The following is a 27,243-nucleotide window of genomic DNA, read 5'->3' as shown; positions in this document are numbered from 1 at the left end:
AAAAGCTGTATTAATACTAGGAGAATATAAAGAAAGATATTTTTTCATCCTTTTGGGCTTTCTAAGCATAACACAAAATTCAAAAGCAATAAAGGATCAGGATAAAAAGGTTATAAGACATCAAAAGTAAGATTAAAATACAAGTACAGACTTGGAGAAAATTTTAATAAATTTGGAAGGTGAAATACAACTACTGAGAAAATATACAAAGCATGTAAAAGCCAATAAGGAAAAAGACACATATCAAAACAGAGAAGTGGTCCAAGCACACGGATGGACGATCTACAGAATGAGAAATACAAATGACCATGACATGAAAAGATGGTGACTCTCACTAGTAGTCAGGGAAATGCAAATCCAAACAAAAATGAGTTATTTTTTGCCATCCCATATCGGCAATAATGGACGTGAAATTTGTGGGGGAATGGGTTCTCTCATTCATCAGTGATAGAATTGTAAACTGGTGGTGCCTCTACAGATAGCCATTTATTAGATCTATCAAAATTTTAAAATTCATGAAATATTGACCCAGCAATCCTTCTTCTAAGACTGGCGTATAGAAACACACACATGTACATAGTGATATATGTACAAAATTCTTCATTATGGTACCATTTGTAATAACAAACAGCTATAAACAACCAAAATTCCCATCAATAAAGATGAGGTAAAATCATTATAGTACATTTTTCATGTGCAATGCCAAACAGTCATTAAAAAGGTAAATCTATGTGGATACTGTTTTGAAAATATCTCTAAGAAATTGTATTAGATATAAATGTGTATCTCACAACAATGTATAGAGTAATTCTGCTTATGAGTTTATTATAAAATTATATATATAATTAAAAAATATATAACATGATATAATAAACAAAAATGATATATTTATTATTATAAATATATAAAATGTGTATATCTAAATTCATTGAAAAAATCCTCCAATAATGCATAATTATTAATAATGGTGACCACTGAAACAGGAAGTAAGAATATGTGTGGAGTGGGAAATGAAGAACTTCTACATTTTACTCTATAGATTTTGATAATGTCTAATCTTTTACAACAACAGTGTATTTATTCACGGGTGCACGTGTGTGTGTGTGTGTGTGTGTGTGTGAAGAGGGAGAGCTCTACCTAGTAAACCACTTCTCTTATTTGCTGGGAACCTTTTGGAATAAATGGATGGAACTAGACTTTACTGAGTACTTACTGTATACTCTGCATATTTATAAAACTCATGTCATCTATACTGCAGCTTTACAAGGGAGAGTTTCACATATTTAACAGATGAAAAAAAAAAAAAAAAGAGGAGAGACTTGACCAAGGCAACAAGACAGGCCTCCTTCCAAGAACTTCCACTTTACTTTGGGCAGGAGCATGTAGATATTAGAAAGACAATCAGTGCATCTGTGCAATACATCGGGGGTTGGAGGAAAGCGAGGGCAGAGTGACAGCTTGCTTCAGGCATGAGACATTCCTGGCTTTTCAGTGGAGTGATTTTGGGTCACGTTTTCCTCTCTGCCTGTCTACTTCCTGCCTTCAATTAGATCCTGTGTCTCTGACATCATCTATTGGTTCCTGCAACCTGGGTACATTTTCTTCCCAAATCGTGTTACAGGGCCTCTTCCTTCTCCCACATGAGTCTTTTTGCAGTCAGATTTAATAGATCTTCACATCATCCTGTGGAAGAAAGGCAAATAAGAGACTGCCTGCTTTCTACTGCCTCCAGCCAGCACAGCCTAACCAGGGCCGTATCATGCAAATAGAAACAACTGGATTTGGAAAAGACAAGTGTAGAAAAAGGTGCCTTTGCTGCTAGACAGACCTGATTCTGAATTCCAGCCTTGCCACTTACTCACTGTGTGACATGCTTTGCTTCTTGGATCCTCATTTTGCTTCTGTATAAGGCAGAAGTGATGATACTACGTTTTTTCATGGTTAGAAAAGAAATACCCACAGTGCCTAGTCAATAGCACATACTCAGTAAGTAAACACTACCATCACCACCATTACAACCACTCTATAATTATTTTGTTAAGTACAGTACAATTCGTATCTGTTTTTGCAGTCAACGTATCGTAGGTCCTCTTAGCAGCCTTGTGAGTTAAGGTGGGATAGGAATGTCAGCCCCCTTTTACAGATGAGGAAACTGGAGGCTACAGAGGTAAAATGGCTTACTTTGCTTCACATACATCACAAGGAGCAAAGAGGACATTCTACAGGTGTCTTCAGCTGTGCAGCCTATTTTCTTGTGTGTCTTATTTATTTTGTGCACCCTCCCCCCGGTGCCTAGCAAAGGACCATGAACAGATAGACAGTCAAAGAATTCCAGTTTCTGGATTGATTTTTCATGGGTTAGGACCTCTGCTGTCTCCTCTCCCCCCAGCTCCTGCCCCCAGTACCTCTCTAAGAGCTTTCTTTCCCTCTGTAAACATCCCAAATTGCAAATATTTTCCCACACTCCATTCAGATGCCTGTTTGGTCCATTGAGGAGCCCACCCTTGCCTCACAAGCATATCAAAGACCCTTGTGCTGTCAGGACTGGGTAGTTAGAGGCCAGCAGAGGCTGCTAACATTGCTAATTGAACAGAAGCTGTGACTGCTGCTCCGTGCGCTGTCCGTGGTACTGAAAGGATCACCTCTGTGCTACAAGGGCAATAAAAGCCTTGTTCTTGCTACCGTCTTCAACCTTGGTCGACAGATACACTGGGAATAGATTCTGGTTTGAGAAACTAGTTGATAGCTCCCTGTGAATTGGTCTGTCATGCTTTTTAAAGTCTGTGTGTTCATGGAAAACAGTTTTTAAATTTGCTTTGTGCACGGATGTGCTCTCTGACTTTCCCCTCGACTCCTCCAAAATGTCACAGATGACTTTCCTTGAATTTACCAATTTGCAGGATTAATGTGCTTCTCTCTAGACACCTGTGCCCTAGATAGATTCCAGCCAGAATAGCTGTTTCCATTCCTAAACTCTGACCTGTTTTGCAGGCAAAGGAGGCCTTGGTTTTAGGTCATCCCCAATGGGGGCATCCAGAGTGTGGAGCTAACTCTTGACTCTGTTTTATTGTGCAGCTGTGTGGAGGAGTACAAACTGGCTCCCGATGGAAAATCCTGCCTCATGCTCTCAGATGTCTGCGAGGGCCCCAAGTGCCTCAAACCGGACTCCAAATTCAACGACACCCTCTTTGGAGAGATGCTGCATGGTTACAACAACCGGACCCAGCATGTGAACCAAGGCCAAGTCTTCCAGATGACTTTTAGGTATGGGCAGACACCTGTACTTTACTGGTCGATTCACTGCCCCAAGATCTGGGAAGAGGGGAGGAAGCCATGGGCACTGTAGGATAGAGGTCTGTTATACTGACCAGCATCTCCCCAAACTCCCTAATGCCTGCCCATGAAGTGTTAGCAGTCAGCAAAGGTCATTCCCTGAAGTTCGTTCTCCATTGACCTAACCCTTATTTATCCCACCCTCACATTTTCTAACTCTATCCACATATTTTAAATTCCATCTCAATCGTAAATCATCCTGTAAGTATAGTTAATGGAATTTTTTAAAGTAATTAATCTTTCAGTCTATTAGGAATAAGTATCTTATATAGTCTATTCAGGCAGTTCAAAAACAAAGATATTTAATGAAGTAGAAAATAAAATTCTCATCACCCAGAGATATCCAGAATTAACATTTTCTTGAACATTTTTAAAATACTGTCCTCTCTCTCTCCCTCTATCTGTATATCAGTGGGCACACATATGCACACATACCCACCAACTCTCAGTAAAGCTCTTTAAAAATTGCCTTTTTTGCTACTCAGTATGTCAGAGACCTCTTTCCCTGCTAATAAATACAGAGGTACATGGGAAATTAAAAGATGAGACTGCCCTCATAGAATAAGCAGAGCAGGGACTGGGTTGGCCAAATTATATGAAGATTAGACATGCAGTCTAATTGTTAAAATCTTCCTGGGAGAGTTGAAGGAACTGGGGCTCTTCTGGACAAGGGAGGCCTTGGGTAGGATTTATTCATGCTTCAAAATCTGAAAACTATAAATAGTAGAGTAAGAAGAATTGTTCCATGTATAAGAAATGCTTGTCTTTTTAAAAGAAAACTATGCTTTTAGACAGTTTTACATAAAAATATAATAAGTTATCACAAAACAGGGTTCTGCCTACCATTTAAGGTCATGTTGGCAAAGTCAGGACTGACAAGAAACATCACCACTATGATCATCATCATCCTCATCCTGTCATCTAAGTAATAATAGTGATTGTTGTAGGAGTGGTAATAATGGCTGCTGAATATTAAGAAATATTCTATGTCAAGCTCTTTACTATGTATTTTAATAATATTAACAACAGTAATAGCCAGTAACATTAATTTGGCACATACTGTGGGCATTCTGAGCACTTCCCATCCACTGATTTGTGTTACCCTCACAATGGCCCTGGGAAGCCGAGGCTGTTATCATCCCCTTTATGCAGAGGAGAAGTGGCAATGTTAAGTGACTTTCCCAAGACCCCCTTCTAGGAAATGAAAGAACCAGAATAATGCCATTTTAGCTTCACAATTAAAACCCTTTGAGACACCGTGGCCTCCACTTTACAGTTGAAAAGTCAACACCAGAGGAATAAAGTGGCTTTCTCAAGGTCACTGTCTAGTGAGAGGGAGAGTGAAGATTCAGATGTTTATCTGGCTAACTCCAAAGTCTTGCTCTAATCTTCTAATCCAGTGTACTTTATCACTTCCCATTGTGTAGAACTAGAATGAAATTGTGAATTCCCTGAAACTATTCATCTATGCAGATATCACATGCTTTTTGAGCACCTACTATATCCTATGTACCATGCTGGTTGCTTGGGAGACAATGGAAAATGAGATAAAAATGGCTTTAGACCCTGTGGTGTGTAGATATAGTGAGTGTGTGTGTGTGTGTGTGTGTGTGTGATTTTATATACTTAATTTGTGGCAGGTATTATGAAGTAAATATACAGTGTTTCAGGAAATCAATTAACAGTGGGATCCAATTTAGTTGGATTACATCATATGGAGGTGGGGGTGCATCTGTTGGATTAGAAAGCAATAACAAGGCTCACAGTCCACCCTCCAGATGAAGTGTTACTTAACTGATACCTGGAAGATGAGTGGGAGTTAGCAATGGAAAATGTTTGAAGCAGAGACATGTGCTAAGAAGGAAAGAACTTGGTCAGCTTCAGGAAATGAAACCTGGTGTGGCTGAAGCTGAGGAAGTAGGGGAGGGATGGTGGGAGGCAAAGCCAGAGCAATAAGCAGTGGCAGACCATGGAGGTCTTGCAGGCCAAGTCTCTATTCTAATAGCAAAGGGGAGAGCTCCTAAATGGTTAAAAGTGGGGAGTACGTCATGATTCCATTGCATTTTTCGACACATGATCTCTCAGTAATTGTGTGGGAAGTAGACTGCAGTGAGGGTGCAGTGGGAAATAGTGGAGTGGGGTCAGTGTCTACTGTGGGAGCCACAAGAGAATGTTAGTGGGGACAATATTGAGAAAGGAGATTCAGGGAGATAGTTGAGAGGTATTACAGACAAGGGCTGGGGAGCAGTTGCAGGTGAAGGGTGAGGTTAAGGGTAGATTCAAAGGTGATATAAGTGACTGGCAACCACGCAGCGATTTAATGGCAGAGTCAAGTCCTCCTATTCCCAGTAAAGTTCTTTCTACTATCCAGATGCTCCAGCTGAGGCCAAATGCTACTTTGTTAGAAAAACTCTGGGAGAAATTTAAGGACAATTTGAATGAACCGTTCAATTCTGAGACTGTACAATCCTGATTTTCAATAGTGTTAATAGTCTATGAAACCCTCTGTTGAGCATTGTGATGGATAGAATAATGCTGCATGGAATCCAAAGGAAACAATAAAGAAATTACCCTTTGTCTTCGAGAAAGGAATTTCCAAGTTTGCAAGATGACAGATACAATTGGAGGAGATAAAATGAAGATTTAATTTGTAAAATAGTGTTCCAGGGAATGCCAGTGGTTTTCAAAGAGTTCCCATGTGAAGATTTTGAAAGGCAGTAAAGGAATGATAAAGGGCTTCATAAAGGACAGGGCTTGTATACTGGAGTTTGAAGTGATGGCGAGGAACAGTGCCTCTTGGGAAGGATAAGAGCTATAAAGGCATTTTTCTGTCCAGGAAGGAGCATGCAGAAGCCCAGACATATTGATAAGCAGTGGGAGAGGAAGGGGCAGAAAAATAAAACCCCAGATAGACTATTTCCAAATCCTGGCCCCACCCATGACAAGCCCTACTTGTCTTACTAGTCCTACTAGTCCTTACTAGTCCTACTGCCTTATCTTTTAAAAGGATGTTTTATCAGATTCCAGTCACTGTGACATGGGCAGTTGCTTGTTTTATGTAGTTTGATTCCTCATAGCAGCTATCAGAGTGGCTGGCATGTGATAAATGATCAAATGTGCTAGTTCTCATTCTCAAGTGTGAAGATTAGCTTGGTCCAAAAGGAGGATACAAGTTGGGAAGTAAGATGCTGATACTTGAAGGGGCTTCATGGAATCCCAAGATCTCATTTGCGTGTGGGGAAGGGACTTAGCTCAGGTCCCTAGGTAGGTCATTGGAGAGCTAGCATATAAACTCAGATCTCCTGATTGCCCAGTGTGCTGCCTTCCCACTACTAACAGACAGGCTCATAAGAGAGAGCTTGGCTCCTTGAAGGCTGAGCCGGGAGTCTCCAGGCTGAGACAGAATTTTAACCCCATCAAAAGTCCTTCTGCCTCAAACAGTCTGTTTATTGTTCCCAGCCCTTCAATATTAGGTTGTCTCTGAATAGCTAGGGTCCGTCTGCCCTGATTTGCTTATGGAAGGGAGCATAATGGACAGAACACACCTTTCTCTTTCGACAACAGCCTCAAGATTTAGGGAACTCCCCAGTCTCCCGTTATATGAGAGAAGGCCATTTCACTTGAGCTCTCTCATCCTTGGCTTTACTTTCTTTGCAATTATTTCTATCCCCAGACCATGTCACCTCTTGGAGCCACATGCTAAGGCAGTTGACTTCCCACCATGGGAGGTGAGTAGCTTCTGATGAGTCTAAATTCATCTCTTTCAAGGCTCCCTTCCTGAGCCCCAGACAGGAAAGAGGCTGCAGCTCCTTTGTCCTTCAAATTCCAGAAGGCAAGCCTGTAAGTTTTTCAGCATGAAAGGCTGTTGTCATTTCTCACCTCCTCCTCTTTCTCCCCTCCTCCTCCAAGTAATCTCCCATCCAGCCCTCCAGAGTAGCCAGCAGGCACCCCACCAGCCGTCCTGCCATATGCCTCGTTTCCTGACAGCTGCCTGGCCTGGGATTTCAAAGTTTACCAGCTAAGGAATCTCCTGTGTGACAGTCACAACTCTGCTTTGTACATCCCCAGCCCCTGCCCACCTCCCCACACCTGCATCTGCTGACGGAAGACAGGCCTGCCTCTCATGTCCTCTCTGGGATCTCTGAAAGAGCAACCTGGATTGCTGCTTTACAAAAAGCCTCACATTTTAAGTCTCCAAATCAGAGACTTAACTAGACTTAAAGATTAACTAGTCCAGAACTAATCTCTTATATAGCTGGAGAAACTGAGGCCCAAGATGGATACTACTTGCCCAGTGTTCCCCATGGTTTGGGGCCCCTTTGAGACTGAAAATTTGAGTCATTGACTCACAAACCAGCATTCTCCTGGTTTCTGGCTCTGTTACAAGGGACATATGTAACTTCTTCATATCCCCACGTTAGCATGTGGTAAGAAGAGCCACCTGTTTCATCCCTGCTCTCAGCAGAGAGTGAGGACTCAGGTGCCTTGGGGGATGCCGAGTTCATGACAAAGGAAGGAATCTTAGGGAAAGGACACTTCCACATGCATGATTCTGCAGGAACTTGATCCCATTCCTGGCTACCTCCTCGGGTTGCTGCATGTAGGCTGCAGCCTGTCTCTAGGAGATGAGCATGTGGAGGTGTTTAGGACCCTGACAAGTCCAGGAGTCATCCACTCTGGGTGAAGATGAAGCACAATGCACACTGAGAGACTCACGGAGAGAGACAGCGATGGGGTGAGTGTGCTAAGGAGAGGCAGTCAGAGGGACCGCGCTGAGGTGTGGGGACAGACAAGGATGGAGGAGATATTAAGTGACAGAGTGACGGGAGGGATTGTGAAGCACAGAAAGGGTTAAAGATATACCAAGTAGTGACAAGGGCTAAAAGGATGAGGAGATAAAGAAACGGCAAAAGGTAAGTGAATTGGGAAGGACTGAAAGTTAGAAGGCTTGAAGGAGAGACCTAAAGTGATAGAGAAAGAAGGACATAGTTCACACTGAAGTCACAATATCATTTATTCCCAGGAGGGAATAAGGGTTGTTTTAAGAGACTGGCTGGTGCCTGGAGAGAGCTCTGGATTAGGAATCAAGTTCAGATGGACTCATGAATGTACATAAAACACTTGGTAAAATGCCAAATTCTGTGGAAATGTGAAGCATCAAAGATCTCACTTCTGAATTGCCCCCAAACTTAGTAAGGGATGTCAAGCTTTGCTGTTTCTAATCCCTTTCAGTGAACTGTGTTGGTCTTTACAACCCTTGCAAGGTCACTATCAGAGTTCCCTTTCCTTAATTCTTGATCAGTGAGGGATCGGCAGAGACTGTTGGAGTGAGATACACTCATCAGAGGTTGGTGCTATTTGTTGTTTTGTTTGTTCATTTGGATTTTACTTCCCTCCCTCTCCCATCCTTACCCATCCTACCTCATTCCTATAAGAAAGAAAGGCCAACGTCAGATATAGATTGCTGAGATTTAGATAAACATCAGTCAAGAACTATTATTGAGCCTGGAGTCTCAGAAATTGCAGCGAGGAGAAGTTCATTGGGAATAGGGGCTGAGCAAACACAGTGGTAGATTTTGCAAAAGCCTCATCGAAAAGAAGACGGTTCTGCCAGCCGCAGACATTTGCTCATAGGCCTTCAAGAATGACCTACAAAGGGTGTAAGGAGCTCGTGAAAGATTTACTAGAAAGGCACTTTCCAATCTGGCTTGCTTATCAGATGTGCATATTGTACAGCATAAGAGGACAGTTTGGGGTAAGATGTGGGATTCAGGATGAGACATCACCAACCCACGCTTGATGAGACAGAAGGATTCTCTTTAAAGATTTGAGGAAAGCTGACTTTCCTTTGTGGCAACGACTTGTTCCCCAGCTGAGGGTCCTGAGTCACATCTTATTAAATGGCTCCAAAGCGAGGGTTTTTCTGCTGCTTTCCTGGGACATGGTTAATTGTCCATGCTGCTTCTGGATCTTTCCTTGCGTTCTACCCTTTAATCATGTGTGTATTTCTTTATATGCCAGGTCCTATGTTACATTACATACTGTGTGTTTTCTGACTTAAGCTTCCCAAGACTGGCTGCAAAGTAGTCTTTAACAACTTGGTTTTACAAAAAAGGAAATGAATGTGTCAACCAGAATGCATTAAGCTGGGTCTTGATAACAAACAACTTCACAACCTCAGTGGCTTCACAGGAATGCGTGTGTGCACGTGTGCGCACGTGTGTGTGTTGCTCGTATCACAGTGTTTCTGCTCGTTCTGGTGCTTGGGAATCCTGGCTGACAGAAGCATCATCTCATGTGCTTCCATGAATGCTATCACAGTGGGAAAGGAACTTGGCTCTCATTACTTCCTCCTAGAGATGACATTCTGCTGGCATTCCATTGGTCAAATCAAGGTGCCTTCCAAGGGTTGAGCTGAGACATGCAATCCTATTATGTGCAGAGAATTAGAGACCCAGAAATATGTGAGACACCAATACTGTTTACCACTCTGAGGCGCAGAGATGTTAGGCTGACTCACCTAACAGTCACGCAGCTAAAAACAGACAGCACGTGGGTCTGACAACAAAGCCCGTTTAGCTGTAGTGCCTCCCAGGCTTTCAGCGTGCTCCTACTTTGCATTACCGCCTCTGAGAGCTGTAATTAGACTTATTTTCTATACTTGTCAATTTTCTTCATTCAGTTCCCAAAGAATCATAGGCTTTATAGATGGAAGAACCTTGGAGAACAGTTTGTACAAACTCCTCCCTTTGTAGATGAGATGCCCGAGGCTCACAGTGTTTAAATGAATTACCTAAAATCATATGTAACTAGTAAGTGAACGAACCAGGCCTCCAAGCCCCAGTCTGTTGGGTTTCTCTGTATTCACGCGGAAGGTTTTAGAGACATAGGATCCAACTCCCGCACTGTACAGATGGTAACACCAAGGCCAAGGTTCCATAAAGAATTAACAGCAGAGCCAGGCCTGGAAGCTGTTTTTCTGCACTCTTAGGCCTAGGTGTTTTGTAATATGCCATCATCTTATTGCCAAAAAAAAAAAAAAAGAAAAAGAAAAGAAAGCAAAGGAGGCAAGTAGTGGAGAAATTATTAACTGAAAGTAGCATTAGCTTTTGACTTTTCAAGGCCATTCCCAAGCCTTTCTATGTAGTAATATTCCAGCTCCTGGCAAAAATCTTCAGCTAAACACCTGGAGACACAGCTGTAAGCTACCTTCTCTGGGAGATCAATGGCAAAATTTTGGAAGTGAACTGAGGAACAAAAGTTGGAGGCTGGATCACAGGAGTCAATGGGCAATTTTCCCTGAGGTCCTAACTCCTGGGTTGCCTGCAGAAGAATCTCCTTTCTCTGTCTCCATTTCCCCAGGGGCTCCTAGCATCGTCCCCAGGAGGCTAGGCCAACATGTCGGGTCCTGGAATCAGAAGGCTGAGTTGCCAGTCCTGTCCTGCCACCTCCTGCTGTGTCACTCTAGGCTACTCTTCCCTTCTGATTTCTGTTGCCTCTTCTTAAGGAGAAGTTGAGGGCAGAGCTCAGACAAAGACTGAGGGCATCTGACCCAGAATAGGGCACTCCTTTTACTCAACTGCCACGGCCAGAGGCTCTGTGAAGCCTTTCCTCCTAACCTGATCATCAGAATCACCAAGAGCTGTGTCAAGACGTACTGACCATTTGCCCCAGTGAAGGGACGCAGGAAAGTGAATTTCCACTGTATTCCCAGGTGGTTTATGTTAGCCAGCAATTTGGGGATATGCTCACCTGATGTCTAGGATGCTGGACTTTGGAGTCCAAGTCCTACCTGGCTGCTTGTCAGCTGTCTGACCTTGAGCACATTAGCTCATCAAGCCTCGTTTTCCTCGTCTCTAAATCAGATAATAATAACAAGACCCACTTCTTGGTGGTGGTGTGATGATTAAAGAAGATTGGCGTCTGTTCTGTCCCTGTTCTCAGCAGACATGGAGGACCCAAGTGCTGCGGGGGGCAGCTAAATCCGTAACTAAGGAGGAATCTTGGGCAAAGGCCATCCTTACCTGCATGATCCTACAGGAACTTGGTCCTGTTCTTCGCTGGGACCCAACACAAGGTGTCAGGGTGCCACCATGAGAAGTAAGAGGGTCTATACCCCACATCTGCCGTTTCCTAGTTGTGTGGCTTTGGACCATCCTCTAAGCCTCTGTGAACCTCAGTATGTTCAGTAAAGTGGGGCTTTTCCTCAAAATATCCTCGAGGAGCTGTGGTGAGGGTTTAACAGTCTAATGAGCAAGAGTCCTAGCCACAGTAGGCTTCTGGCAAACGTTGTTTTCTCTTCCTTCAGTTTCATTCCTTTACCCCAAGTTCCAGAAGCCATATGGTGGATGAAGATGTTTTCTGTTGCATTCTCCCAAATTTCATCTCTGGACTAGAGTCATGATTATCCCCCCAACTTTCCCCAACCAACCCATGTTTTGATGAATACACTGCTTTGGTGAAATGCTGAGGGTAGATACAGAAATGCCGCCCTTCATGCTCCGTGGGTCCGTTGAAGGTGGACCGCTCAGCCTGAAGTGTGGGACGGGCAGCAGTCAAGGTCGTCTCCTTGTGGGAGTATTTATCTCATCTTTGGAAAGCTGTAATCTCATTGAGAGGTTGTATCATTTGTTTCCTATAGGGTATTCCCCTTTGTTTCTATCTGGATGACCTACAGTGAAATATACCTAACTAGCAATGTGAAATTTTGATGCTCATGTGTGCTACGTGGAATTTGATAATCTGGGCCCAGATCCAAAAGTTCCAGAACTATGTTAATCTACCACCTCTGGGGTGATATTAAAAATATATAATGATCAGCTTAGAAGTAGCACTGACCAATCAAAAAGGATGTCCATCCAAATAGAATGAAGGTTCAGCAGTAGGTCCTCCTGGACCGCACATCAATCGGTCTTACTAACCTTCCCCCTTTCCTGATTTCTTTCCCCTCTTTTCAACTCATCACATCTCCTGATGCATTTCTCAATACCCTGAAGCATGACTGATATTGTAAAGCTATTTTTTCTTTTCTTTTAAGAGCCTGTTTCTGAGGGGCATAGGCAGATGTTTCTCCCATGACACAAGTGGACAGAGCAGGTTTCCTATGATACGTTTTACATGAGAAAACTGAAGCTCATAAAGGTGAAGTGTGGCATCCAAGGTACAGTGTGTATATGGTCTGAAACCATATGATACTCACAGAGCAGAAAGCAAATAATAGCTCATCATCATCATCAGACAGGAGATCACTACCTAAAGGTAGGAATGTTCCATGTGTCTGCTTACAGCCAGAACTCAATACATATGAAATAAGCTAGTGCTTCTTAAACTCCAAGGTGCATACAGATTGCCAGCAGATCAAATACAGGCCTTGGTTCAGTGGGCTGTGGGTCAGGCCTGAGACTCTGCATTTCAAATGAACTCCTGGATCTGAGGACCAGCTTGAATAGCGAGATGTTAAACTGAACTTTCTGCTGGATGTGAGCCCAGGTTACAACTGAGAGGAGAAAGATGGCCGCCCTTCCATCTACCTGTCTGAAAGCAGTGACTGAGTCCCAAGGCCAGTGGCACTAGGGCGTCATGCAATCCCACAGGAGTCTCCTCGCAGAGTGACCAAGTGCAGAGACTGTTTGGGATTTGCAGCAGCCAGGGGAGACAGTGCTGTTCTGCAGTTCAATAAGCCCCTAGTGCATAATGTACAGAATCTGTTCTCTGCATCCATTTGTCTGCTCTGCTCACTGATGGGTACAGGGACACACTGAGCATCAGTGCTAAAGAGGGAGGCATGTATCTTGACTTCAGTGTCCTGAAGGCAAAGTTTGGTGCCCAGACCAGAGCTTCCTCTGCCTGTCCGCACTGCAATTCCAGCCATCATCCGATGCCATGGAAAGTACTTGCCAGTGGAAAGCTGGGCTACAGTCTACTTTAGGTGGAAGTCATAGACTCCTGGCAAATTCATGAGAAATCCAGGTGGGAGGGCTCATTGCCCTAGATGAAGCTTTATCATTCTTAAGCGCTGAGACAAAAATCTTATACTGTCAACACTGATTAGTTTAATTGGGGACAGAAAGAAAGTAATAAAATTAAGACCTAGTGAAAGATGCCTTTTATTTATTTATCTTCTTGGGGAGCAGGGAATTTTAATCCATTTTTACACAAGGCCTCTCTAATCTTTCTCCCTAATTATAGTAAGAGCAGAAAGAAAAATAGCTGCTTTATTTTTGAAAACATTTTATTCTCAGTGTTTACATCTCTGAATATCCCAAGCATGGTCATTTTGTGAGGAAAACAGATTATACACAACCTACTTTTAATGTTCTCCAACTAACCTGAAGATGTGTCTCTAGTCGGCAAAACGTGCTAAAAGCTACAGAAGTAACCGTGTCCATTTTATATCTTTTCCCGGTTTTCTATCCACTGCCACCCCCGCCACTCCTTTTGATTTTGTTTTTAGTTTTCTGTCTTCAAAATCCCTGACTGTGTTGTTTTTCTCGGAGGGAGAAGCCTATCAGAACCACTGAGCTATCTGAAGCAGAGACAATTTTTAAGGAACCGCAATTTCATTACACTCAAATGCAGGCAGTAACTCAGGCTGGTCTAAGCACTCATAAGGAAAAGTCTGTAGGGAACCTAAGGAGCAGATAAGGATAGACTGTAATTAGCACAGTAATTGTAATTAGCAGAGCAATTGTAATTAGCACAGTGATTGTTCATAATGGGTGCTTCCAAAGTGACTTCAGGCAGTTTGTTCTCTTAAGTATCTTCTGCCATTTCCCTGGTGATCTTGTTTACACTGCTAATGTACTAATGTGCTTAGCCATCTCTTTTATAAATAAACACTCAAAAGGTACAAAGCAGCCCCGCCCCTGGCCAAGCATTATACGTCCTTAATTAATGGAGTCCACCGCACTGAACATTTACTATATTTGCATTATGCCAAGGCAACTGCTGGTACATTACTCTCTGAAGAATTCACACCTCAGAAGTCATTTGCTATTGTTCTGCTAATTACAAGAGGGAGTGGGATGGCGCCACAGGACTGCACTTGAGGTCAGAGATCCCAGTCCTGGCTTTACCACTTACTCTCATTGGTTATGTAACAAGTTTTCGTGTAGCACCTCTGATGTATTAAGCTTCGGGGATGAAAGATGGAGATAGACAAAGTCCCTACTCTTATGTAGATGGACCACTGGCCCAGCCTTGGTGTGGTAAGTGGCAAGGAAGACTTCCTGAATGAGGTGCTGGCTGAAGCCTGGAGGATGTGATTACAATTAGGTGGGAGAGTGCTTCAGCAGGTAAGAGCACAGACAGAGCATTGACAGAGGTGAACATCAAAGTGGATCATTAAGGCGGTGAGGGGGTGGGATTGTAGAGAGAAACTATGGTTGGTGAGGGATGGATTCAATCAGGTAGGGTTATTTAAGCACCACGGTAATGGGACCATTACTGGCTGTACCACCCTTCAACGTTTTCTAACCTTTCCGGGCCCAGTGTGCTCATCACTAAATCAGGGAACTTAATAATACCAACCCCACAAGAGAATTATGATAGCGAGGGAGAGGTGGTGAGAAAAGTCAGGTTAAAATGCCCTGTAAAGTGTAAAGACATGTGCAAATGTTAGTGACATTTTCCTAACATGAATCTGAGCATCTATGAGATACCACTTACTCTGAAATCTTGTGCGGGAGTGTACATCCTGGCACATTTGAGATCATGTGAGATGCAAATTCACCAGCATTACTTTCTTTGTATTCCTTCCAGAGAAATGAAAAAGTAAGTCTATTCTAAGCTCATATTAGTAAGCCTACGCATGTGTATCAAGAAAATTAATTTTTAGGGAAATATTTCCATTTCAGGGAGATGCCCTGAATAGAAATGTATTTAGTAACAATTCTAATGAAAGATATGATCATAGTTTATTAGATGTGAATTAATACAGAAAGCTCCAAGGGCAGTGGCTGGGGTTTTATGTAACATCACCACTGAATAATTACTATTAATGATAATCTAGTGGAACACCTCAAAGGTGGCTTTTAAGAGTCCGAAATGAGCATTTATTTTTATGTGTCATAAGATCCTCAGAGGAGCCCATTATGTGAGCAATTAATTAGCAGGCACAAGCCAGGAGCCAATGATGCAGGCATTTGGATACTCCAGTACTAGTCCATTCAGTGCATCTCTGACCACTTTGAAAGAACTTTAACCCCTGAATCAGTCAGCCTCCTCTCCATCCTCTATGACGGTCCTGGTGCTCTCTGCAACCTTGAAGCTATTTGGCTTGTTTGGGATGCTTTCTAGAGTAAGAGGAAATTAACAGGATAAAGGGGTTGGCTTACCTTGCCCTCTCACTCAGAGAACTGAAATTCCACCAAGGGATACCTTTCCAAGTTTCTATTAATTACCAGACTACTTGTAAGGAGTTAGTGAGGACCCAGTCACTGGAAACAGACAATCCCAGAAGCCACATAGGCATCTTGGTGGTGTATTTGCAAAGGAGGTAGAAACCTAGCTTGAAATTATACTAAACTGTAATTAAATTCTCCTTCAGCCTTGTGATTCAACCAATAAATATACATTGAGTGCTTACTGCATGCCAGGTTCTGGAGATGCAAGCTGAATATTGGTATAAAGAGGGAAAGAATACGCTTCTCTTTGGTATATCTAAGTCTGTGTTTCTTAACTTTTTTCCTTTCTCAAGGACCTGGGAGCCATCTCTTTGAAATGGAATCATCAAGGAAGAAAGCAGAGAAATACATTTGCAAATTAAGGAATCACTGTGCTATGTGGAGCCCATCCCATTGGCCCACCTGCCCCTGAAGTCCTCCAGGACTTTTCCAGTTCCATAACCTGACCTAAAAACCCTCCTGCTCTTTGTTTCAATGGGAGTGAGTTCAGACCTCTCTCCCCTATTGCAGTAATCTTGAATAAAGTCAGATATTCGGATTGCTTCAGTTTTTTACCTAATGTCCTTCCCCTGACCCCCCAATCCAGGAGCTTATCCAGTGCTCTGTCAGGGCAAAATTGCATTAGGCAATGTTAAACAGCCAAGGAAGACTTTATACAAGGCTATTGCAATAGGGGAGGTCTGAACTCAACCATTGAAACAAAGGACAGAAGGGTTTTTAAAACTGGATTATGGAAGTAGAAAAGTCCTGGAGGACTTCTGGAGAAGGTGGACCAATGGGATAGGCCCCACACAGCACAGTGATTCCTGAATTTGCAAATACATTTCTCTGCTTTCTTTTTTTGATGATTGCATTCAAAGAGATGGCTCCCAGGTCCTTGAGAAAGGCATTCTTGGGTTATAAAACTGGCAAGAGGCTTTTAAAAAGATTTACATGTTACAGGGCAGAGAAGGAATTTACAGTGACAAATTATTTAGAGGAAATGCTCTAAGAAAAGGGAGGTCAGGGACCTAGAGTCAGGAAGAAGCCTGCCTGAAGTTGGTCAAGCTGAGCAAACTTGAAGCTGGCTTAGTCATTATCTTACCTTTAGTTGTTTGTCTCCTTCGGTGCCTCTTGACTGTGACAGTTTAGTAGGTTTATTGTTTTAATTTATTTTTATAGGCATTAAATTTACAAAGTTCAAGAACAAAAATGGTATAAAAGACATCCAATGATATTCCCTTCCCTGTTTCTCTCTATTCTTTTCTCCTACCTGCTTTCCACTTTGGTTAGTTTCTTAGGTATCTTTACCATATTTGCTTATATAAATTCAAGCAAATTAGATTAAATATAATTCTCACCTTTATCTCACAAAAGGTGCCTAAAGTATGTTGTTTTTCACCCCCCTCCCCCCACTGACTTATATCTCTTAAAGATCTCTCCACAAACAGGAAATTTGTCAACAGAGACACAGAGAACATACTCATGTTGGGGTTTGGAATCTCATTGGAGAATGTAGGGGCCCCAGGGAGATGGGGAGACCTGGGTTTTGGAGATGAGTGGTTCCTCATCTTGGGCTCCTGGGCTTTACACAGGTGATGTCACTGTCCTCAGCCCAGTGGCTTCATATGTAAAATAAGCATCCTTGCATCCCATTGTGTCATTGTGAGGAAACTAGGAGATATAAGGAAACTAGTCCCAGGAAAAGTAACAGAAGTGATAGTAGTAACAGTAGCCACAGTAACAACAATGACAAACGTGTACGGTGTTCACCCCCTACCAAGTACCACTGTATCTTCATTCAGCCAAAAATAATCACTATCTATTATGTACCACTCACAGAATTCCACAGTGAGCAAAACTCATGAAAACCCTGCACTCGTGAGTTAAATTCTAGTGTGGGAGACAACCGATAAATATATACTATGTCAGGTGTGCCCACTATGGAGGAAAGCAGGACAAGGAGGCTAGGGTGTGCTAGCCAGGGGGTTCTAGTTAATACAGGCTGGACACGGAAGGCTTTGATAAAGTGACATCCATGCAAAGTTCTTACCAGGTGAGGCAGGGAGGAGCTTCCAGGCAGAGGGCACAGCAAGTTCACAGACCCTTTGCATGTTCTAAGAACAAAAAGGAGCCCAGAGGTAGATGGGACATAGTGAAAGAGCAGCACATGGTAGGAGAAAAGGCTATAAATGAGAAGATAATGGACATCAAGTGGGGCAGTGTGGTAGTTTGTATAGGATCCTATGAGTCACACAGGTACAGTGCTTTGGATTTTACTCTGAGAAGAGAAAGAAGCCAGAGTGTGATGCGAAAAGGAAAGGGCTATGAGATCGGTCATATTTTTAAAAGGCCACTCCATCTGGGGTGAGAAGAATGGAGCTTAGCAGGCAGGATGGATGCAGGAAAAGCAGTCCCAAGGCTTTAGCAGTGACCCAAGTGAAACAACGGAGACTGGTTGCAGGTGTTGACATGGCGAGCAGTGGACAGGTTCTGGGTGTATTCTCAAGGCAGCACGCCAGAATTTACTGATGAGGGAGAGGAAGGGGGAGGCGGGGCTGGCTCCCTGCTTTTAGCTTGATCAATTGGACAGATGGAAGTGCACTGACGGAGACAGGAAGGACCATGGTAGGAGCTGGCCCAAGGGAGGGGTGTAGAAATAGAAATTTGGTTGTGACCATGTTAAAAAATGAGCTCAATTGTGGAAAATTCCAGTCATTTATAACAGTAGAAAATCGTGTGATAAAAACCCCAGGTCCTCATCACCCTGCTTCAATAAGCATCATCTGGTTATGTATAATATCCATCCTCATGGAGATGTTAGGAAGCCATTTGGCCAGACAGTCTGGCAGAAGAGAGACCAGACTTGAAACACACATTTTGGATTGTTTAGGCTATAGGTGGTCTACAAGAAACGAGGGGAGATGAGTCCACCAGGAAGGAGGTAGAGAAAGGGAGACCCCAAGTCCCCAGCCCAGGGGCTCCTGTGCTTGGAGGTCAGAGGGCGGAAGAGCCACCAGCACAGGAGGCTGGGGAGGAGCCCCAGTAACGTAAGAGGAGAGCCCGGGGAGTAGCAGCACCTGTTCAGTCCCACTCAGCTTTCACAGCAGTGTAATGCAGAGACATGATGCTAATTTTCTTAATGTCATCCAGCTTGTAAATGGTGGAGCCAGGACTGGGATGTAGGCAGTCTGGCTCCAAACCCATACTCAAATATCCATCTCCCTCCATCCCTTCTACCACACAGTCACACATTCCACCCCCTTCGTACCACTGTGCTAGGCTGAGGGACTTGAGGGTGGTGGCTGCAGGGGAGAGGAAGAATGTTATAAAAACAGCATGTTAAAAGTTAACTAATAATGCAGGACATTATGCGTGTGATCGACCACCAAATTACCTTAGTCAATAATTCAGTGCCACCTAATACTATTAATGATATAAAAATTGCTATTTACTGAGCGTGTATCTATGGGTCAGGCGCTGTGCAAAATGCTTCCAGTGCTGCATCGTCTTTAACCCTCACAGCAAGCATGTGGAGATGGGCCACTTGCAGCCATTCGGCATGTAAAGCCACTGAGGTTAACAAACAGACCTTATAAAGTGGTGGCTGGGGGTTTGCTCTGTTCCACTGATGGGTTTATGACCGCATTATTCAGAAGGAAAGGGGGGAAGGTAGGGTAGCATAGACTTTGGGGTCAAGTAGAAGTGAGTTTAAATCCTAACTCCCTGCAATGCGGTCTTAATCACTTAAACCGCCCAGCTGTAGTTCCCTTATCCGTGAAAACGCAATGAAACCGAAATCCTACATCTGCTCTTTGTACTGCTTTTGCTCTGTAATACTTGCAGAAACTTAAGTTGAATTCATGTCTGTGTGATTCTTTATTTCATGTCTACTTTCCCTACTGAAATGAGATCCAGGACCATCTTTGACTCTTCGTCATGGTAAATCCCCAAGACCTAGCAAAGTGTGTCCATGACTAAGGTCTGGACAAAAATGATAACTGTAACTTAGAAGTTGATTTTTGTGTTTAAAGTCTATGGGTGGGAGTATAGCTCAGTGGTAGAGTGCATGCCTGACATGCATAAGGTCCTGGGTTCAATCCCCAGCACCTCCATCAAAGATAAATAAATAAAACCTAATTACCCCCTCCAATTTTTTTTTAAGTCTAGGGATAAAGTATATGAGATCTATACATCAGAGTAACTTTTATGCCCACCTGAGACTGGAAATCTCCCCTAGTCATGGCACTTTATACCCTGTGCTCCTTCATATTTCAGTTTTCCTCTACAGAGCTGAGGTAGTAACATAGTTTAATGATGAGGCTGTGGCTTTGGACTCAGTTGAATTCAGTCTCTGCTTCTATTAGCTGGGTGACCTTGGTCAAGTCACCTGACCTCTCTGAACTTCATTGTCCTCGTTTGTACAAGGTGATTATACTAACTACCTCATTGATCAGGTGACTAAATGGTATGTGATGTTTAAATCAACTGACCCATGATAGATGCTCAGTACAGGCTACTTATTTCCCCTTCTCACCCTCAAGGCAGAAACTATGTTTATTTGTATGCCCAGTGATGAAAATAAACAGGGCTTAATGCATAGAAGGTTGGAAGGCAGGAGGAAAGAAAAGGAGGGAGGGAAGGAAGGAAGGAAAGAAGGAAGGAAGGAAGGAAGGAGGAAGGAAGGAAGTCGGTCAGGAAAGGTCTGTAAGGTTGCCATTAGGACTAGTTTTTAAAAAGAAAGCATTTCATTCATTCATTGAACAGATATCCTGCACTTAATAAATTTTATCCACTGTACTACGTGGTGGAGATACAAAGAGAGCCAGACAGTGGCCACATATGCCCATGTTTGTAGGGTGACCATACATTCCAGTCTGACTAGGACAATTCGAGTTTATGCCTGATGTCCCAGGTTCCTGTCTACTTTAGCATTTAATCCAGACAAAAGTCACCTGGATTAGATGATACATGATATGGTCACTTTATCTACTGAACTCATAGATAACAAAAGAAAGGAAAAACTTGCTTACTCAAGTGAAAGTTAACCAAGTGAGTTGCGCAGTGTGACATTTAGAAGTCAGGGTGCTCTTGGAGCAAACATCTGGGACCCACATGGGGGTTTAGGAGTTCAGGCAGTTGCTCCTTGGGAAGCAGTGTTTAAGATGAGATGTGAAGTGTGAGTAAGAGGTTACTAGGTGAAGGAAAAGAAGAGGACAGACTATGGTGACTTGCAGAGAACTGGCGCAGACAGCATATTGCTCCAAATATAAAGACTAAAGGGAATTCAAGCTGGTGTTTAGAAAGTGGCAAGCATACTGGGGTCTCATTCCTGGTCTCCAATCACTTAGTAGGTCCCTAAAGGGGAGAGCACCTCTCTGATGGTCTTTGGTGTCCTGCCATGAGTGGCAATCCCCAGAAAGATGGAAGAAGAATGGAAGTTTTAGAACATGAACTCCTGGGTTGTCCTAAAGGGACCTGTCACACAGATACCAAAAAAAAAAAAAAAAAAAAAAAAAGCAGCGAGAAGAATGTGTGTCTCCCCAAAATTAGCTTTTCTGGAAAAGACAGAAGGGAAGCTTTTGTTCCGACAAAGTTATGTTAATATTGTCAAGTTGGTGCACTGGGTCGCTGAATGGGTACTTGAGGACTGTCACAATATTGATGGGGAGTTTGGCAAGTTAATTTTAAATCTGTCACTTCACTCTTCTACGACTTCTGCTCCTTAATAAAACTCTGCAATGATTGTGGGCTCAGCTGACAGCTGGAGAGTGATCTTTGAGTCTGAAACTGGTGCGGAATGATTCTTTCTCCTCTCCCTGTCTCCTCCTGCCCCCTCCTTTTCTCCCTTCCCCACATCCTAGGTTGCCAACATGAAGTGAGAAACCCCTTCTCTTATAAAAGCAATCCCATTGTTGGGAGCAGCATGAGACCCTGGAAAGGTACAGGTTTTCCAGTTGAACCCACTGAGGTTTCAGTGCTGATTCTGCCCCGACTGACTTGCTGTGTGACCTCGTGGAAGCCACTTGAGGTATCTGGTCCTCTGGTTCCTCTGGCTGTTGTAACAGAAAATAATACATGTCAGAGCACCTGCTGAAGTTTACCACCTGCCAGGTTCCTTTTTTCCTTTCAACAGTATGCGGGACATGAGCTGCAGGTACCTGGCCCTGGACTCAAATGACAAGTGAGCCAGAAGCTACATCTCTAATAGGTCCAATGCTCAGATGGCATCAAGAAACCCATGGAGGAATGAAAAGGAAGGCGATGATTAAAAATGTGCAGCACTTTTGAGAGCCCCAATGAGTTTCTAATGAGCTTTTTGCTCAACAGACTAATAACAGTTCTAATAAAACCTACCCTGCTGAAGCCAAAACCTTCATTTTCTCCACACTCAAAAGACTCTTTTCTCTGCTGGGGCTCCTGAACCAATGCAAATTGCCAGGAAATTTTGCAAACACCCAAACAATATAGGCCTGCAACATTCGCTCCCTGGGTCTGTTTTCTATGGGTGGTGTCCAGTCTACTCTAAGACCATTCTACACACTTACTCAAGTCCCCAGCTTTGATCTTGCCCCCTGCTTATACTTGAATTTGATTATTCCCTGTTCGAATCTATATTTTCTTTATCAGTGTTGACTTTGCTTTATTTTTCTGGCTATCACAGTCACTCCCTCTGTATCACCAGACTTCCAGGACCCAACTGGTTACACTGTCTGCTTGGGGGGCAGTCAGCTGACCTACTCCTCCCTCCTCCCTAAAAAGTACAATTCTGGGTAGTGTGTGAATCCACTGTAGAGCATTTGACATTCATTCTGTAGGTATTAATTTAACAACTGTTTTATGGCAAGCCCTATGCGAAGTCCTAGTATTTGCAGAAGTGAATAAAACAGCTCAGAGTCGTGGTGGGGGCAACATGAGTGAGGTCACTAAGAGAAGATAATGGAAGAAACCTACTACGACAGCCATGCTTGTCCTGATTCCTGAGACTCCTCTGATGCTCTGACTAAGACTCACTCCTAAGCCCCTCTTCACTTACGATTTTTTTCTCTCCTCCCCTTTAAAGAGAGACTATGTTCAGTTTGAAAGAAACGTATTGTTTCCACTTCCTCATTTTCCAGTTGCTTCTCGCAACTTTCTAGTTTGATTTCTCCCACATCACTCCCCAGAAATGCTAGTCTAAACTAAGGTCCTCCATGATGTTACCAGTGAACACTGCAGAGTGGTTAAGAGCCTGGGGAGTGGAATGAGAAATGCCTGGGCTCAGATCTCAACTGAGTCTCTGTACTAAGTAAATTTAGTTTCATCATGTTTTTAAAGGAAGGGAGCATTCAAATCAGTGAATGCATGCAAACTGCTGGGCACATAGTAGGCAGGCAGAAGTTGTTGCTTACTTTTCTTTTCAACCTCCTGCCTTCCTCTGCCTCCCTTGCATCACCCCAATCACACAGCACTTGCAATTAAATATGTTTGTTTCTTTGTCTTCTTGACTGGTTTATGGGTTTCTCACGTACAGAGGCCGTATCTTCTGTGAGTCAGTGGCTAAGGCAGAGCCTGACCGTGTGATCACCCAATGAATTTTGTGGATGATCAAGAAATGAATGAATGAATAATAGAACGAATGTGAATGAAAAATGAAATGAACTACTCAGTGGATGGATATATACATGCATATATGTTCATATATGATTAATATATAGATGAATATATATGAGAATAAAAGCGTGAATGAACAAACCTATGAGTGGATTTAGTGAAGTGATGAATGAATGAATGGTGATAAATAAGGATTCCCTGAGGATTCTGCTGAGGGCAGAAATGTTACTGAGGGAATGAAAAAAAATGACTGAATGAAAAGGCAAATGAATGAATAAACTGTCTAGTTGTCTTTCCTGGACTTTGAGGAACTTTAAGAAAGAAGTCAGTATTTAGAATTTGATGCTGTGCTAGGCAGGGTGGAGGAAACAGGAGAAGGTGGGGAAAGGGCACAGAGATTCAGAGGAGAATGGCAGGAATTAGCAAGGCTGGGGAATTATGTGGGGTAGGGTTCTATTTGTTACAAGGTCCTTAAATATCAAGATTACAGTGTAACTGGCTTTTTAGTGTGTAATAATAATCACAACAATAAATGAGCCATTTCATTCCTATTGTACTTAACACCGAACAGTCTACCACAGTCCCTCTTTGATTTCTCTCTCCTGGGCTTCCCAAGTGCTTCAAGAGGAGGCTGGGCAGAAGCCCTCATTCCTTCCATGTGAATTCACCTGATCAATAGTTTAGATTTAATCCCTTTCTGTCTCCTAAAGGACTTTAGACAAGTAGCAATAAATTGCACACATAGAGCGAGATATTTAAAGCAGAGGGGTAGATTTTAAGTTTGATAACAGTCTGACTCTAGAACGCTAATGAAAGCCCTGTCAGTGAGTCCAGGGAAAATGTCAACAATGCGGAGTTTACTGGGTTCTTCTTGCCTCTGGAAGGAGGGCTAGCCAGTCATCAGAGGAGAGAGAGAGGTTAGCACGGCATCCTGAGAGCTGTTTTCTCCATGGCTTTGCGCACAAGCATACCATGGGCAATACCATGGAATGTGTCGTCAGCAGTTGTTTTGAGAAGTCCCCAAGTATTTTCTCTATGAAAAAGTTTTCATTGACTGTCATATAAAAGTCTTTGCATTAAAGAATAATAAACACTCTAAGAAGAAGAGTAAGTATTACTTTAAAAATAAGCAAACTGATGCCCAAGGAAGTTAAATAAATTCCTTCAGTCATAAAGCAAATCAAAGGAAGGCAAAGCCAAGTTTTAAACTCACATCTTCCAAATGATATCCTTTCCACAGCTCATTTTTCTCTTTGTTCAATGATCTGCTTCTTCCACTTTGGATTCCAGAGTAGGTTCTTAAATTGAGGTGCTTGTCTCTCTAGATTTCTCATGTCTTAGCATCGTGGCATAGGTGTTTGCCACTCAAGGCATGGTTGCAAACCTGGGAGCTTATTGGAAATGCAGAATCCCCCATTCCTCAGATCTGCTGAATCAGAATCTGCATTTTAACAAGACCTCCAGGTGAGTTATATGCAAATTAGTATCTGAGAACTGGGATCCAGCAGTGGTTCTCAAAATGGGGTCCCTAGACTAGTAACATGAGCATCACCTGGGAATTTGGTGGAAATGCAGATTCTCAGGCCTATCAAGTCAGAAAGTCTGGGAGTGGGACCCAGCGGTCTGTGCTTTAACAACCTTCCCCCAACCCAGCTTTCACCCTACCGTTGCCCCTGGTGGATCTGATGCACCCAAAGTTTGAGAACGACTGGGGATAGAGGAAAGTACACCAGTCATTAGAATCAGACGCACCTGGATGGGAACCTAGTTACCTCCACTTCCTATCTGTGTGGTCAGCCACTCCCTGTCTGACCTTATAAGCAAAATTATGGTGACCACAACTGATGACGATGAAGATGATGATGGTAATGACCGCTGCTCCCTAGGGAGATGGTGATAATCAAATCATCAACAAAACTTCCTTTTCCTCCTGATGCCTCAGAGTCTTCCACTGCTTTAATGATGTCTGCATTTCGGCCTGGGACCCCAGTGGCTTCTCTGACACTCCCTTCCAGACCACAGATGGGGATGAGAAGGTCTCTGGCCCTGGCCCTTAGAGCAGCACCATCTCTCAGCACCTGATGGCTCTATTCTTCAACCGGATTCAATAATAGCACTAATCCACATAACGCAGCTTGAATCAGAGGCAATTTGAATTAATTTGGCAAGTTGAACATCACACGTGACACTATTCAATATTTTGCTGGAGCTCAGATCCATAACCTTTACTACATCTCCTTCATCCACTAATTTTACAATTTTGTCAGGAAAAGCTATCAAGTTGTCCAGGATGATTTGTTCTGCATGAACCTCCAGTGCTCCTTATCGCTCACTATTCCATTATCTCTCGAATGCTTACAGATTTTTCTCTGGGCACATTTGTCCAATTATTTTACTAAATATTGACACCAGGCTTACTAGACAGTGATTTTCAGGATTACCTCTCATTAACCTCCTTGGAAGACCAGTTCTGCATTTGGTCAGTTTCACTGCCACTGTTCTTTGACTTCCTGCCTCCTTCCACACAGTCCTACCAACTGCTTCTGGGTGGCATTCCCTGTTGTTTGACTTGGATAGCAGTCTTATTCCTTTCCACACCCCCCCCAATGCTGCAGTTATTAAGGCCATCTTGCATACAGAATCACAGGAAGCTAGAGTTGTAAACAGCTTTCAACAGGAGGCATGTTGTGGGGAGAGAGCCCAGACATACTGGGGTGGCAGACCTGGCTCCTCCACCCAAGTGTTCCATTACCTGGGGCCACCTCTCTCTGAGACCTTTTTTTCCCAGCTGTAAAATGAGACTAAATAAACCTCAAGGAAAATTACTAAAAGGATGAAATCAGACAGATGCTTCATACTCTCGGCATAGTGCCTGATGGGAAACCCGTGCCTTGTTAATGATAGTCTCCTTCACCTGTACCTTTTCGAATGCCCTCCCTTTACAAAGAAGGAAATAAGTCTAGGAAAGAGAAACACTAAAGATCACATAGAACGGGAACCCCACAGAAGACACGTCTCTGAGTCCTTGTTCAGTATAAGTCTGTATATTTGCCTTTGGCTCCTCCTTGCTAATCATATACAGGTGGATGCAACACCATGCAAGGATCGCAGTTTGTCCAGCAGAGCATGAGCTACATCTCAGTCCCCACTCACCCCTCAATAGGGCATCTTTGTGCAGTGCACAACCTGCACAAGTGTATGGGGAGACCCTGTATCTTCCCCTATGCCATGGAAAGATGAGATTTTAAAGGCCCTTCCAGCCCTGGGATTCTCTGATCTGTCCCCTTCTTTGAAATGTCGCAGACAATATGCCTGAAATCCTGCTTTTTTGGTGGTGGTTTGTTTGCTGTTGTGGATGGGACAGTGGGTGGAAGAAAGATAAGCACATCTATAGGGGTATCTTACACAACTGCTGTAGCAAAACAAACATAAAAAATGGGTCCACATGAAATTAATTTCATTGATTTTTTTTTCTTCCTCTCCTTTGAAACCTCAGAGTGTGGAGGTTATAATTGGGCCGTTTATTATCCGCTGCTGAGGGACTCGGGGGAGCCAGCATCCCGGGGGCCTGAAGCTCCCTGTTTACATATCACCCTTCAGGACCGGATAACCGATAGTCCTCCTTTCCGACCCAAGTCCCATTCCATTCCCTTTTATTATGTGTCCCTTCAATTCTGTTACCTGCTTGCGATGTCAGTGACTCAGCCACAGTGGCTACAGTAATGATGGCTTTCAGAGTACAGCTAATGACGCAGGCACTGAGGTGTCTCCAGACCCAACAGCCGGCTGAATCTCAATTTAGCAGGATTTGAGACGCGGTGTCATGCATTATGCATGAGTGCACCCGCCTGGCTGTGTGTAGGGAGTGTGTGAGTTTGTCAGAGGAAGGGTAGGGGGTGCGCATTTATACCCAAGACCCTGCATATTGGCGGTC

The 27,243-nt window shown here is 43.3% G+C and overlaps 1 protein-coding gene and 1 non-coding gene across 5 annotated transcripts in view; both read left to right on the top strand.

Moving 5' to 3' along the window:
- The window catches only part of ASTN2 (astrotactin 2), an 801,670-nt gene that overhangs the window by 514,932 nt on the left and 259,495 nt on the right, over positions 1-27,243 (top strand). For all 4 annotated transcript variants that reach the window (XM_031677473.2, XM_072960007.1, XM_031677480.2 and 1 more), the window contains one exon: positions 3,076-3,264. In XM_031677473.2, coding sequence (XP_031533333.2) covers positions 3,076-3,264 — 189 coding nt within the window. The remainder of the gene's footprint in view (positions 1-3,075; positions 3,265-27,243) is intronic.
- Positions 19,760-19,831, top strand: TRNAV-GAC (transfer RNA valine (anticodon GAC)). Its single transcript has one exon. It is a non-coding gene; the product is annotated as a tRNA-Val (tRNA).

The sequence above is a fragment of the Vicugna pacos genome, chromosome 4 (genome assembly GCF_048564905.1).
Source record: "Vicugna pacos chromosome 4, VicPac4, whole genome shotgun sequence".
In the NCBI taxonomy this organism is placed as follows: Eukaryota; Metazoa; Chordata; class Mammalia; order Artiodactyla; family Camelidae; genus Vicugna; species Vicugna pacos.
The sequence above is the reverse complement of the archived record's forward strand: the minus strand, read 5'-3'. Positions and strand labels throughout refer to the sequence as shown.